A 16703-nucleotide genomic window follows, 5' to 3' on the forward strand; every position below is an offset into this window, starting at 1 on the left:
TATTTTTACGACTGTAGCTTTTTGTTGTACAATCTCCTTGTTTGAACTGTGTTTATGCCTGATTTACTTATTATTTGTTTAAAGAAACTATTGTTAATTACTTTTTTTAAAACTTTAATCATTACAAAATATATAAAGTCACGCTTGGAAATTGCACATTATTTGTTGCAATGCCATTAAACTTCGTTAGGTGAATTAAAAACTAAAATTAATACAGGGTTGTGGGGAAAGTACATGCGTAGTTGACAGATTAAAAGAAATAATATTTATTCTAACGTGTTCACTCTGCGTCGCGTAACTTCACAAAGAAGGGAGTCTTCTTCCCACTGTCTATTGTAAAGCAGTTTCTAGACCTTATTGTAATTGTGTTCATCATATACCTTTCTTTCCTTCAATACTTTCCAAAAATTATTTCAGTTTAAGTCGTTGAAAATGTCTTTCAGTAAATTACAGTGTCTAATTGCAAGACAAAGAGTTCTATTTACATTCTACATGTCTGTATTCAAAAGTTGACCTCTTTCTGTTAAAATGCACCTCTGTTAGTTGTGTTCCTGGTCGTTACTATCAAGTGGACATACAGTAGAAAAATGTAGCTAACGTTTTTTCTTTGAAAAGCCACTCGTGTTGACATGGACACACACATCTATCCGGAAATAAAATGTTCCATACACAAGCACGAGCTAGTACGAACAGCAATAGGTAAAACCATGAGGTGACAGTACACGTGCACATGGGACGAATGTGGATGAAGACTTGATTAGTAGAAAAATGAAATTAAAGTTGAACTTTTGTTTAAAAAAAAAAATATGATTTAATGGAGGAAAATATAGTTAAGATCTTTGAAGTAATTGTGACTAATACGTACAAAAAGGCAGAGTAAGAGATAGAAGGAGAAACATGAGTTGACTGATTGTTGCGTTGCCAGAAATTCTGTCTGTTTACAAGCGTAGACTAACGATGTTTCTGAGATTTCTTTTGCTTTCGTATGTTTCTACTCGTTTTTGATTCCGTTTCCGTGTGTTAATGATTGTGCTATGGTTAACAGGATTAAAATAAACATTCTTGTATATTCAGATGATAGTTATGGTGATTTCCCTTTTTCACAGTACCTGTGCTTATCTGAGAACAAAAGGTTGAAGTACAAATTCGTAATATTACATTAGGTCAGAAATTTTATTTCGTAAACCAGAGTACACCTATTTTCTCGCATAAAATGGATATTTTCAACATTGCTGTAGGCAATATGCTTTCAGATCTTCGTCTATACCAGCTATATGCAACAACGGGTCTGTCCAGGTCCACTGAACCCATTATTGAGAATGTATTTCTTTTTTAATCTCTCGAACTGAATTGATTTTTTTCCCCTTGAATAACTCATGTCCATCAGTGTACAGTCCGCAGCAAAAAACCTACAACATGAGCATATAAGTTTATTGTGAAACAAGGAAATCTTGCTCCTAAATAAGTGTACAGGGGAGGACGCCGAGGTTTCTCCTGGCGTGATTCGTGCCACTTAGACGTTATATTGATTCCCAGGGCTGTTAGGCGTAGTTTCACAATAAACTTACATGCTCATGTTGCATGTTTTTTGCTGCGGACTGTACCACCGAACATCGTGAGACTAGTTCAGAACATAAAAAGGGTCTAGTTTCTCACTAGCTTTTTTTAAGTAAATAAATAACATTTTTTATGTTCCTGTGATATTAGTGTATGATGGACTAATTTCTCCACTGAAAATGACTTTCAATTCTTGTGAAAATGTATATATATTATAAAGAATTTGGGATAGTTTTACGTTAATGTCTTTTTTATTTTAAAATGTTTAATAAAACACTTGTAAGAGTAATGTTTGATTAGAATTCAAGAGATTACAAAATTGTTTATACTAGCAAAAGGAACTCATCACAAGCATGTAGACAAATTTAATAATGCAAGACAATTTAAAACAATATATGTGTAGAAACATAGACTATGAGAACAATAATATTGGAAATTGACAACACCTGAGGAACAATTTATTTTAAAATTATATTTATGTGCAATGTATATCATTTTATATTTCCTGCAGTTAAGAACAAAATTTATTTTAAAATATGTTCTTTTTTGTCTTCCTTCCCTTCATAAATTTTTTAAAACGTAAGTGTATTACATAACAAACATTTATAAAGTATTGGCTTAAAAGGTCAAAAATGGTATGAAAAGTATATTTTTAATGATACGAGTGAGACAGGAAGTAAGAATTATAGAACTTTTTTTTTTTTATCCACATTAGACTGGATAGTCGGAAATCTACTCTATAAATAAAATTAATCAAGAAGTAACTCGTAGTTACGATAGTGTCACTAACTCATAACATAACGTGCAGCATTTAGTACAAATACTAGGAAGTATAAAGACCTGGCAGACGAAATGCAAAGGATTTGGAAACGTTAGAAAGTTACTGTAAGACTAATCATTATCTCAATTACAGCTGTTGTCCCTAAAAAGGCTGTAACACAGATGATTGCAAAACATGTAATAACCATACAAAATACGTACTTCTGACCACCGACATATGGTTAATCTCACTGGTTTAAAGTTAGTCATCAGACTATTAAGTTAAAAGCGGTTGAAGATATTATTATTATTTCGGTTATTGCGTTATGTTTTCGGTCTAATAAAATAAATACAAAGAAATAAATATGTGTAAGTGAAATTTAAATGGTAATTACTATCCTTCACAATTTTTAACATGTAAACTTCTTTTATCCCCACAGAACGTAGTCGACAGAGTGCGCGGGAATGCCGGGCCCGGAAGAAGTTGAGGTATCAATACTTGGAAGAGTTAGTTGCAGATAGGGAAAAGGCTGTGTTTGCCCTCAGAAAGGAGTTGGATATGGTAAGGAAAACAAGAGTTTACTTTGTGATGAAGTACTAGGTACACGATTAGTATTTTTATTCTTGTAGCTTCGGTCAGTTATTTTATGTGTCAATCCTCTATTGTGATTATATTTTGGATGAGAACTTTGTGAAATACAAATAAAATCTGACCAAAACAACACTTACGTCAATAAGCTGTGCGACAGTTTCGGCAGTATATCTTTACCTTCATCAGAGATTTGCTTTTGTCAGGTTTAAGTCGTACGTAGTTCCAAAGCTAGGATGAACGGTATTCTTATAGAATTTCGTGTGCCTGAAAGTACAGATTTTGAGCTATTTAATTTTCTTGAAATATCATCTAGTTATATTAGAACAAGCTTTTAAATTGATATTTTGTATGTTTAGTGTTCTTTTTAAATTAATTGTGAGAGCTTCCATTTTAATATTATTATGAATTTTAATTTTAGTTGTAACTTCAGTATATTCACAAAGTTGCAACAAAGAAATACAGAAGAGGAAATGAGAATTATAATTTGTATCCTCTTGTTCCTCTGGTCTATTCTGTATTTATTGTTACGATGTCCGAAGGAAGTTACAAAAAAGATGTATTTTTTTTTTTCAAAAAAATGTAGAAAATGTTCATTGATCGACGAAAAAACCAAATTCTTATTGATATGCAGAAAGACTCCACTGCTAACAACATTCCAGTTATCAGTAGAATCATTCTTCCCAATATGTAATGTTCTCAGTGTATATGTAATTTGCGGACTAAAATATTGGTATAATGTACGAGGCATAGTCCAGAAATAAGTCTCCGTATTGCACGTGTAGTTATTCTAAAATATTTGTATTTTGTGTAGAAATAGGTGTATATGTTCTCTATTTCTTTTCATCATTGACATTAAGGCACTTGTCACATCGCTGCATTCGCTTCAAGAACGCCTATCCATATGGAAGAATCGGTGGTTTTCACCTCATTGTTGCTTGGAAAACTCTTTCCTCCCAGCCAAGCTCCTTCGTGGATAAGAGATTAGCGTACGCGCCTTTGGCGTGGGAGGACCAGATTCGATTCCCGGCGGGAGATAATGTGATTGGGATTCCATGTTAATCAGTAGGTCCACGTCTCATATAGCCTCGCTGCTGAAAGGGACAGTAAACTCAAAATCAACATCATCATCATCATCTTTCCTCCCAACCACTTTCTCAATGCAGAGAATAAGTAAAACTCACAGGATGCAAGATCCAAACTGAAAGAAGGATGCTTAATAGCTCCCCCCACAAGTTTATGCATATGTTCCACACTCAGGCCTGTCGTTTCGTCAAAGAGAATGACACCTGATGTGAACATGCCAAGTCTTTTTCCGCGTGATTGCAGCCTTCAAATGCGATAGTTTCGCAGTATTGCTGTACATTAGGAGCTCCTTCTTCGAAGGAAGTCCAGCTGAAGATCATGCACCAGTAGATAGTAAGAAACACTTTACACACCGATGGAACCACTGGTGAAATGGTATGTTTCCACTCCATGGATACTGATTTAATTGTTGATGTGTAGTGGTGGACAAAACTAGCTTTCTGTAAGAATTTTGCTAGCGAAACTGTTGACCACGCGAAACTGTTGACCACCCGAACATCAAATTGATGAGGTACCCAACGCGTTAAAATTCATTGGTATTGTAGAACATCGTGAATGATTGCCTGTGCAATGCTAAGCTTACAGGCAATTTTATCAAAAGTCAGCCTCCTTTTTGCTTGAATAAGTTCATTGCAACACACTACCATCTGCAGTTATGTTGTCTCAAAACGCGGTTTCATAATATGGTTTTATGAAATTATGGTGTTTGAATTTCTTCGCTTTAGGAGAACCAGAGTGCCATCATTGCAGCTGCTTCCGCCCCCCTCCCAACCCCAGTGGCGTACGATATCTAAGTTTCATCCCTCGTAACTGTGTGAAAAAAGAGGTCATCCCCACACTTTTTCGTGCAGGTATCTTTCTCCAAACTACTGCGCCGTCACCACTGGTAACGAATATCTACAGTATTATATATATATATATATATATATATATATATATATATATATATATATATATATAAGGGCCAATATTTAAAAAATGATAGAAGAAATTTATTGTGCTTGATGCACTAGTACATACCTTTACTATTTTTCGACGTAAATCACCATGAACCTCCGGATATTTCTAGTAGCGTGACACAAGCTTCCATATACCCCCTGTGTATAAATCTGTCACCTAAGAGTGCAGCCAGTCCAAAACTGATGTCTTAAGCACTTCATTTTTGTCGAAATGCTTCGATACAAGCCACTTTTTCAGGTGAACCAAAAGAAAGTAATCGCTGAGGCAAGGTCGGAGCTGTAAGGGGGATGATTGAATTGTCTTTGAAATCTTTGAATTGTCTCAATAGTATGAGCAGCTGTGTGTGGGTGGGCGTTCTCATGGATCAGAAGAATTCCAGAGCTTAGTACTTTACTCCGCCGATTTTCGATGGCATGTCGGAGATTATTCAGTGTGTGGTAATTCACATCTGCTATAATTGTTTGTTGTGGTTCCAAGAATTCCATAAAAATCACACTCTTCTGGTCCCAAAACGGGATTACCATGACTTTATGAAATGATGGTGTTTAAATTTCTTCGCTTTAGGAGAACCAGAGTGCTGGCATTGCATTGACTGCTGTGTTGATCCCCTAGTGGCGTACGATATCCAAGTTTCATCCCTCGTAACCATGTAAGAAAAGAGGTCATCACCATCCTCTCCCCAACGGGCCAAAGACTCGCATGTAGCTGTCGTTCTTTGCTCTTTGTAAGCTCCTGATAAATGTCAGCTGCATTCTGTTCTTTGGCGTTCAGAAATGACAGATCTCACTTCATATTTGGTGAGATTTTGTATTACGGCAGTCATTTCACCGTACTGCTACTCACGTGCCCAGCTCCATTCGGACGATTCTGTCTCTGTTGCAAGCACAGAATACTAGGGCATGGTCCTGCCTATGCGCAACTTCATCGGTGTTGCCAACTTGGCTTTTTTTTTTTATACGTAACACTGTATGTCTATATACCATGGGTAGTGAAAAGATGTACCTATTATATGATATGATAGCATTTAAGAACATTGTCACCATGCAGTGCTAAATATATATATATATATATATATTACCGGACTGTCCCTTGTGCATTACCGTGTAATTCATTGTGTTTACTATTAGTAGTGTAGAACTATAAAACAAAATTTTCTTGTTGTTTATTTTTCAAGTATCGGCAATGGGGCAAGGATTTGGATGAAGGTAAAGTTCCAGAAGGACTCCAGACATTATTGGAGGAAATGGGGAAAGTGAAGCCTGAATCGAAGTAACTGCAGTTGTGATTGGTTGCGTTGGAATACGAGAGGATGCGTAAGCTTAGGGGAGAGAGGGGAGTATGCTAGTGTATAAATAGCTTGCTTTTTTTTTTTTTTTTTTTTTTTTTTTTTTTTTTTTTTTTTTTTTTAAATCTATAACGTAATTTGTAGACATCAATAATACAGCTTTTCTTACTGTTGTGCAGTATTCTATACACTATAGAAATTACGCAAAAGTCTTTTTTTTTCTTTTCAGTGCTGTTTTAATTGCGAATTGGTTTGTTAAAAACAACCGCATTGATGTATGTATATATACATTTAAATAATAGAGAATTCTGAGATTGTATATATAGAAAAAGCTATTTGAAAACGGAATGAGTATGTTTTGTACATATCATTATGTGTTTATTAAGCATTTGAATCCTTCCGAGTCTGGTTGATTACTGTTTTGTACTTGTGGAAGTTTAATGGGGCATGAGGGGAAAAATGAATAAATAAAAAGGTACCTTCATACTTTGCACAAATTGGCAATTCATAGCGATAATTCTTTCAAAATTGGTTTATTAAAATATGAGAAATACTAGAAATTTCTTAATATTTAAAATGAAGATTTTTTCCGGAAAAGTTGAAAAGCCAGACTTGTAAGGATTTATTTTATTATTGTTATTTGCGAATGAGGGCGTATGTTCATTATGTGTACATAAAAAAAATATATATTTTTGTGTAAAGTAAAAAGGTAATGTTAGTAATATTAAACTCTTCTTAGGTCTTGCACTTAATCTATATAAAAAGGAATAGATAAAACTTGTATGGCTAATATTAATTAAGCTTTCCTTTTTTTTTTTTTTTGTTATTATTTTTGGTATTTTTCTGTACATGTGTTTACTTTTTAACCTTGTTTGTCCACCTGTAATGTAATACCTAATTTAGCATCACATAGATTAAACAGAATTAGTTGAATCAAAATTTCTTTTTAAAAATTTGAAAAACTACAACGGACCGATATATATATAAAATTATTTTTAAAAAGTTCTCCAATATTGACAAATAGACCGGCCGGATAGATCGAATATTATAAACATTAGCAATCAGGCTGTGATATTGGTATTTAAGGAATCTTATTAAATCAGATATTTAATAATATGACTTACATTTAAGCACACAGTCAACTATAATAGGTAATAATCACTTCTTGAATAGTTTCCTCTTTTTTTGTGTGTGTCGATGAGTAAACACAATGTATATTATACAAGGATGCATGAGAAACCATATAAACGACACGTGTCCTGAATGTGAAAGAAGTCTTTATTATATGTATAAATGTACATTATGTATGTGTGTATTAAATATAGTTAATTCTATATTAAGTAATAGGCATAGGGCTGTCATGTTATTGTACTATATTAGTATGTAAAATGTTAAAAATCTTGTCATTAACTTCTAATATGGCGTATGTTTTTTTCTCTTAAAAAATACAATCTTTTGAAAAAATTTAAAAGAATACATATAGCTATATATGATTTTTCTATACATTTTTGGAAATCGGCCAATTGAAATACAAATAACACTTCATTTTTATAAAAAAGCATTTTGTAAACTTTGGCAAACCTATGCAATAAACTAGTGGAATTTATTAAAATCGTTCATTTTAATATTACGTGAGAATCATATGTACTTAATGGCAAGTAATTTGACTCTGTAAATTTTCAGTTTATATTACGTTTTTTGATAGAGGTTTTTCCACTATTATTGCTCAATAGCTTTGCCAGAGTTTTGTAATTATTTTTATGTAAATTTAAAGCATTAGTCATTCCTTGTTCTTAGTTATGTTATTTCAGTAAATTTTAATAGACACTTTTACTACTAATGCTCTATTATACTAATCTAATCGTAATGTTTGAAGGAAATGTTTATTTGTGCGATGTAGTGGAGTTGTGTGTTTACAGAAAGGAAATGTTAAAACGAAGAAGAATTTAGAAGTAAATGCTGTAGGAAATTAAAATGGATTCATGGTTTGGAATGCAGAGAAAAGGTAATCACAGAAATAGGATTAGATACGTGTAAATATGTACAGATTACTTTTAAAGTTCTTCATAATCAGCGAAAGGGGTTTGGTTGCTACTAGGTGATTAACTATATATATTCAGAAAACTACTTCTATTTGTATTATTTCTAATTTTGACTTAAGCTCCTGGTTTAATAAACAACTTCTGTTACAAGTAATAAAAATTCGTTATCACATTAATTGAAAACGTCTTATTAGTAAAATTGTGAAATGATTCTTCTCCGAAGCTCTTTAAATGCATTATGTAACTGAATATTATTAAGTCGACTAATAAATTTCCCTTCTAATCGAATATTTAAAAAGTAATTTTATGTTAATGGGCGTAATTTATATTAAAATATTCTTACATATTTTCTATATGTATTATGCTAAATTTGTTTTTTAAACGAACAGAAAATAATATGCAGGGAATGCCACACAGGCTTAATTTGAGATGAAGCTTTAGAACTGGAATAAATCGTTGTATTCTGTATACGTGTGTTCTGTTACAGGCTTTTATTTTAATAACAGGTATAAAGCAAGAGATCCAGCTTATATAAAACATGAAAATAATTTCAGTAATACACGGCGTTGAAAAAAGTATTGGCGTAATTTCCAGTTTCGATAGGATCTTTGCTGCTAATAAATGTGTTGGTTGTTAATTAAAATAATAATAATCATGTTGGATGCGTCAGCGTATATTCAGCAAGAGGAACAATTCATGCCTATAACAAATAAGTGAAACTGGTTTGTTACATTTTTAGAATAAGTTCGATAAGACATAGTTCCTTTATAGTTAGAGATCTCAACGTAATAAGAGTAGTCAGTTCATGTCTCATCTTTTTTCACAAATGTATTGAAAGTAAATTTCTTTGATTTATAAACTCGTAATTAGTTCGGTAAATTGTCTTTTTGTAATTATTGATGTAACTGGGATGGATGTTTGGTGTTATTTTGGAATAATGTAGAGAGTTTGGGTGTATGATTATCTGTTACTGAAAAGAAGAGTAACAGGCGATTATATCACACGCACACTTGCATCTACTTAATTGTGATAGATTAGGTATACCTAACTATGTAATTATAAGAATTTATAGCAGAAAGCACTGTAATATAATCTATGCTGATAATTTAACTCGATTTTTGATGAATGTGTTGTTAAAACAGTGTAATATTAAACGGTGTGAATTTTTAAGTGCAGGTGACGATAATATTTACTATATAACATTACAAACATAACTCCATACTTTACTGTAGACAATAGAAAGCTGAGTTGTAAAATTCTGGCATTACTCTTACAGTGTGCAATATAACAAGCGGAGAATGAAGTTTGCGAAGCTAATTTAGGCAATTTAAATTCAAATGTAAAATTGGAAATGAAAAAAACAACCCATTTTATTTCCTCAGATTGCAGGATTAAATTCCTCCGTATTTCTGTGTAAAAATTGGAAGATAAATTTAAAGATTGTTTCTATTGTAGACACATGGCCTTGGTTTGATTTGGAGAATTTCCGTCTTCTTCTAATTTCCCATAATGGAATCATAATCTTCCATCATTTTCAGCAATTCTCTGCTTTCTGCTGTTCAAGTAATTGTATAATATGTTATGAAGACTTGTCAATTATTTAGAATATATGTTAAGTAGGATCTATCATATATATAGAATATAGAATTTAAAATAAACAGGCCATTGATGACATACGTCGTATTTTTGTTATGGGATAATAATAAACATGTTGATGCCATTAAAAGAAATCTTTAAGTCGTGAATATTATGATAAAAATATTTGTGAAATATCAACTAAGGCGTATAGTTACTCATTAACGATCGCAAGAAGTCTTGTAAGTCTGTAAAGTCAATAAAATACCTAATAATGACAATATCTTAATAAAACAACAAACATGTGTTTTGAAGGAAGAGAATTCATTCATTAAATAAAGCAAGAATCCATGAAATGAAAATGAAATACTTCTTTCGGTCCAAGTTTTTGTTTCCAAACATATTTTGTTTTATTTGACATGAATTCTTGTTCTTTACTACATATTGTGATAAGTTAACACGTATCAATGAAAGTTGCAAGAAACAGGATTTTTTTTAAAAAAATCATTATTGTTTTAAAATTATTTAAAAACAGTTAAAAATTGGGTAAAATTAAGTATTAGTTACATGTGACTTTCACATTGGTGTGATGAAATATGATCACAGTTTAACAAATTTGATTAAAGATAGTTAAAAATCCTATTACAAAGAAAAGAAGAGTTTACATATTTGTGTTAAGTTATTGAGTTTTTATGTACGGTATTCATTTTTTTAAATACATGACGTACATAATAAAAAGAAAAAATCCTGCTTCTGAAGCAACAAAATCTTAAGATGTATTCAGAAACAAATACGTTATACAACAACGCTTGTATGTATGTATATGCATAGTAATAAGTTTTATTTACATAATTTGTATATAATGTACATTAGTAATATAAGTAGGTATATATTTTAAGATGACCTGAGTCGTGGACCGTGAATCGTAAACTTCGTTGGTATAGTAAAGTTAAGTTACAGTGTTACTAATATTTAGTTTATATAAGCAAAACCCAGGACGTGGATCTCTTATGATGATGTATATAATGTTTTAAGTGCTTTTGTAGAATAGGCTTACTGATGTAATATCTTTTTTTCCCCTTTCATTAAAGCTAAGAGACCTAAACTAATTACACAAAACTTGCACCAAATTACAAAGTAAAACCAAATAATTAGTAATTTGTTTAATCGATTTAGAATTGTATATGTAATGTGTAATACTTAGTGAATAATAATAATTGGATGGAGCCAAATAAATCAATGCCAAATATAAGTACGTGGATGCTATTTGGCCAAAGAAGTTCTTCGTACCAAAGACATCGTAAATCTTCTCAAGTTTCACTAGCATGACAAAGCAAACTTATCTTTAATTGACCATTAAGAGACCATTTTGATTATTAATCCAAAGGCATTAGCTCAGGCTGATGATCGTATCATCCACGTGTATTGTAGAATTCAAAGAAATTTCGCAAATGTTAGTAATTTAACTAAATCCAGTAATATCTAGAAGTAACTTGTATATCTTAGTTTGTGTACTCTTAGCATGTACAGTTTTTTTTTTTTTTTTTTTTTTTTTTTTATTCCCATGGTAAGTATATAAAAAAAACTTGGGATCAGCCGATACATAATGAACAAACATGCCACTTGGCTTTTGTGTGATAAACATAGTTGTAACATAGTGTATTGTCAATTAATATTGTTAATCTCAAATGCTTGTAAGATTCTCTTAATAGGAGTGGTTATTGTGGATAACTTACGTACTAATACATCTGTAAAATACAGTTTTTTTTATTGAAGTTAACAATAGGTAAAAAAAAATCAAAACTCTACTGTGTTGATGTTTTTTTAGTCATTTAACATACATGCGTGGAGTAAATATAAAACTTGTTAGTTTTTTTTTCTTTCTTCAAGAATTTAATACTACGCTATGAACATTATTTAGGTAAAATAATTAAATAAATTTACATTTTTATTAATAATATTCAAATTTCGGTCAAATGTTGTACTTTCTGCAGTGTTTTGGGAATTATTTTAATAATCTAAACTTTTTTTAAAAAAATAGTAGCACAGTAAAATTTCTTGAATCCTGAACGAAATTATCAGTTTAACTTCTTTTTTTTAAAAAAAGAAATATATTCGCAAATACAAGTCTTTGACAGTAGGGAAGGTAGAGGAGGGGTCTAATGATATGTTTCGATTTAATGTTGAAACTTTTTAACACGACAGACACAATCTTGAAGTCAGAATTTGTCTTTACAATAGACGGGAAATATACCGTAGCGTTTCGCGAATGTCTTCTCATTTATAGATTGCTGAAATTTTTACCTGTTGTAAATTTCGTTTAAGAAAATAAAAAAGAAAAGCATGTACTAACAATCTTCTTGTGATAAAAATAAGTGTAAAATTTTACATCCTTTGTACTAATAATAAGCATTAATTAGTAGCAATATAATGAATAGCTTACATGAAATATCAATGTTCCTATTATTGACCAAATTGTGGTATCTTTACTCAGTGATGATATGTAATGCTTATCTAATAACTTCTCGTATTATTAAGGTACCGTTATTAAATCACAAAGATATTCCAAAGTGTAGAAATGGTCTTGCTTTTAGCCTAAATAGTGTGTGTTTTTTGGAATATACTTAAAAAAAATGTTCCAAACAATCAGGTATTCTTTAATAGTGTTTATTGGTCAGGTTGTTAATCTACCTCAGCATGGAGGCTATTGTTTAATTATAGTGACATATATATATATATATATATATATATATATATATATATATATATATATATATATATATATATATATATATTAAAAAGCTTTACATGTCCTAAAAAAGAATGTTTGGTCCTGCACCAAAGAGGCTTCTGTCATGTGAGTCAAAACTCTATATATATTATTATTACTACTTTTAAATCATTATTGTACGTTTATGTTATTTGGAAAAAGTGATTTTCATTTGGGTGTTGTACAAAAGAGGCTATTTGTTCCCACCACGTCTTTTGAGTTCTACATTTTCTTTTTTATTTCCTCGTAATAATAAACTAGGTAGCGTGAACGGTTTTCTCAGAAGTTTTAGCAGTAAATATAGTTTTATTGAGTAATATTTTGAATACACATTCTTGATATACTATTTTTGCTACAGATTCGAGAAGAAATCAAATCCAAAATTGTAGATCCCAAATTCTGCAAGAATTAAAGTATAGGCTTCAGGATGTCCAAAAAATCAGAAGAAATGTTGATATAGGTAATCAAGTTTCTTCTTAGTATTGTTAATAACTGATTTTCTATATCCTAAATTTCAGTAAATTACCCGGAATATATTTGAAGATAAGGATTTTTTTTTCCCTCTGTAATAGTAAGTTATAAGAACAGTATCGTGTCCCACCAGCATCAGCGAACAACTTATAAATCAGTATATACATTCAAATTGTCATTGATTTGCTTCTTAGCTGTAACGTCAAGAAGAATGACTTTAACAATTAAATAATGATTCTTTGCGCCAGTTTGATATCTTATCGATTTTAGGGGTGTAGATAATAGAATCTCTTAATTGTTAAATGTATTTAATACATTTCGAGTAGAATTAAATAGTTCGAAAATTTAAAAGAAATAATTACAAAACTATTTCGTAAAAATAAATTTAAATCTATCATTGATTGTGTATATTTTTCTCTTGAACTGCAAATTCGAGACCCGTCAAAATTTGTGTACGACTTCTGGAACACACAGTATAAAATTTATATATAATGTAAAAATAAAAGTTATACCGTCCTTTCGTCTGTTTGTCGTTTTAATAATCGTATGACATTTTGCTGCCTATAAGGGTCGAGGTAGGTGTCCATCTTATGTATATATTTAATATATCTTAATGTGTGCCATGTACGTGAATCTTTATCTTTTTCTTTTCTTTATAAGTGAAGACTTAGTGTAATGTTATTCCAGTATATATATATATATAAAAAAAACAGTTCGATAGTAAGCAAGAAAATAGAATTCATATTGTAAAATTATTTGGTATTATTACATCGTGTCTTAGTAATCAGTAATCAATTAGTAATTAGTAATCAATTTTTATTCACGTAGACTGTTACGAAATTATACATTTCTTGTAAGTCAGAGGCATATGGTTTGTTGATAATTGGCTTGTGAAGCCATTCGTTAAACGATTGCTTGTCATTAAAATGTACACAGAGTTAACGGTTTCAGAAATTCTTTAATAAGCCAGCTTTCCCTGTGTATCATGAAATCTAAATTAAGTCTATATATGTTAAAAAAATGACACTGTAAATCTCTAAGCGTATACACTATATCAAAGGCCAGTATCTTGATATTTTTTCTTATCCACTCTATATCTGATGGAATAATGTTTTATCTTTCATATATGTCCTTCAAAATTTAGAATTCTGACTGGAGGGGGAGGGGGACAACACACAGATGGAAGTAGATTATTGTAGGGATTCATTAAAATGTGCAATTCTTCAGAGTAAATCGGTATTTGTGATATTTCTTTTTTTTTATCCAAAAATAGAGTATTTTCAATTATTTTAGAATTTGAATGAAAAGATAATTGTAAAAATATGAAAGAAAATAACTAAACAAGGTCACATCCACTGTACACATACAAAGTTTAAAACCATTAAAAAATTGGATTGTGCGTGTCAAACTTTTTGCTGTCGAAGAAAAAAAAAATAGAATTTAATGTTGCATTTAGTGCCTGTAGTGAAATGCCGTTAGTTTTCACGAGATGTCCGGTCTTCCAATTTCTTGCAACTAACTACGCAGCCCAACTGAAAAGAATTCGGACCAATATGTTGTCTGTTACAATTGTCATGTAATCAGTAATATTTTACGCACTGCATTACTTTCGGGGTGGTTAATAGTTAGGTTTGTTGTTATTTCAAAATCACCAGCCATACAATCAATAGATAACATACTATACTCCGCGTCACCCGAAATGGCGTATGATATCAGCCAATAAGCTCGCAGTGCGCTGTTACTAAATCTCAAAAGAGGAATCTTAATCTTTCATAATTGCTTTTGTTCATATTTGTAAACAATTATGAATGATTAGATTCGTCACTGAAGTTTTGGTAACAGCGCACTGCGAGCTTATTGGCTGACGCCGTACACCAATTCGGGTGATGAGTATAGTAATTTCCGTAACACACTTAATTTTTCCATGTGTTAACTGACAAAGAGAAAGTATGATATTTTGTAAACTGCAATCATCAGCAAGAGGAGCACATTTTCTCTACATGTTCCATAGCAGTTGAGGATGGTACTGACCATTTTGAGTTCTGGTTTTTGGTAAGTTAACAGCGAATTACGATCTTTTTATGCCAAAAAACTGTACTCAAATTTGTTCATCCGTTCGTAAGTAACAAGATAACATGTAGGGGGAAGATATACTTTTGCTAGCGACAGTACCATACAACATCTCTTTTCTTATATATATATATTCATACGGGCATTATAAAACAATACTAAGAACAATAGATTCTATTAAAGATTCATGTACTTGACCCGTATTATAGTACAAACTCGTGAAACGAGATAGAGTTTTGCCTCATAGACATTTTAGTTTACTGCTTTAATTTTGCAAATAGCGCACACTTTTAATATCGCTGCTTTAAGCTGTTTACTAATAGTAAGTTAAAGCAATACATGTAATTAATAAAGACATATAGTTAATTGATTTGTTAAATATCAAGGCATTGTAATAATCAAATATTTTTTTTAATGTATGTAACATAGCATGTAAGGAGACAATGACACAAAAGTTAGTGTACCGGCTTGACTATTAGCGTCATGTTTCATTATTTTTGGTTGGTAAAAGAAACCACCGATATGTGATTAAGGAAATGAAACCTTGATTCTAAACAACTAAGTCGCTCAGTGGTAATCATAAAAGTGTATCGATATGAAAAAAAAATGTTGCTAGTCATCGCTGTTAAGTTCATCGTAATGGAATGGGTGTTACATGTATGCATGTGTCATATAACATCATTGTATTCATTAGTTATTAAGTAATTAAGATTTAAGGTAATTACCCGTTTTCCTTTGTCATGATCTGCATTTTCTTTTAATATTTTCTTTTAAATCTCAAAAGAAGAAGTAAGTACTGATTGATATTCTGCGATTGATTTTGAATATTGAATTTTTATATACGTGCCGTTCTATTTGTTTGCCATTGAAGAGTTAACAGTTTCTCTCTCAATAAACCAGATTTAAACACATATTGGGAAACATACGGAAGAAATAAAATCATAATAATAATAAATAAAGTTTTCAAGACTTTTCATTTCCTGTACATAATTCTTGCAGTGTAGGATTTTTAACACCAGGATAAAATTATAAAAATTTCTACGCATAAAATTAAGTAAATGTTTTACCTGCCAGTATCTGAATTTTAAAATTACAGCATTAGTAAAAAAAATTGTCCAGTTGTATCAAGTGTAAATACCCTTTTAATTTATATGTTTCATCGTCGGAAAATTGTTTCGTGTGTTTCAATTAGCTTCAAAGTTCTGGTCAAAACTAAAGGAGTGTCAACGCAGTCATTATTGCTTACGTGGTTGAATAGAAGACAAACTCAGTGCTTAAGGTTGTACGATTCCGAATATACTTATTCTTCTTTCAATTTAATATCTAACAATTTCCTTAACTAGTACCTGAGTAGTTACTTAGTAACATAATCGGATGCGTATTAATTAAATGTTGAAGTTACACTGAAGCATCTAGATGTTGACGGCAAATAACACTGCGTTTTAGTGACCCCTTGTTATCTTTGTCAAGCGAGTATATTATAGGAAAGTTAGGCTCCTTGTTGAACTAAATATTCTGATCAGAATCCTCCACTGTAAA

At 31.2% G+C, this 16703-nt stretch overlaps 1 protein-coding gene across 3 annotated transcripts in view; it reads left to right on the forward strand.

The window, feature by feature from the left end:
• REPTOR-BP (REPTOR-binding partner) overlaps positions 1 to 9397 on the forward strand; it is a 185555-nt gene extending 176158 nt beyond the window's left edge. For all 3 annotated transcript variants that reach the window (XM_081769725.1, XM_081769723.1, XM_081769724.1), the window contains exons 3-4: positions 2757 to 2878; positions 6126 to 9397. In XM_081769725.1, the coding sequence (XP_081625851.1) occupies positions 2757 to 2878; positions 6126 to 6224 (221 nt within the window). In that variant the 3' untranslated portion in view covers positions 6225 to 9397. The remainder of the gene's footprint in view (positions 1 to 2756; positions 2879 to 6125) is intronic.
• Positions 9398 to 16703: the final 7306 nt, after the last annotated feature.

This window comes from Thermobia domestica, chromosome 8, assembly GCF_964235325.1.
Source record: "Thermobia domestica chromosome 8, izTheDome1.hap1.1, whole genome shotgun sequence".
In the NCBI taxonomy this organism is placed as follows: domain Eukaryota; kingdom Metazoa; phylum Arthropoda; class Insecta; order Zygentoma; family Lepismatidae; genus Thermobia; species Thermobia domestica.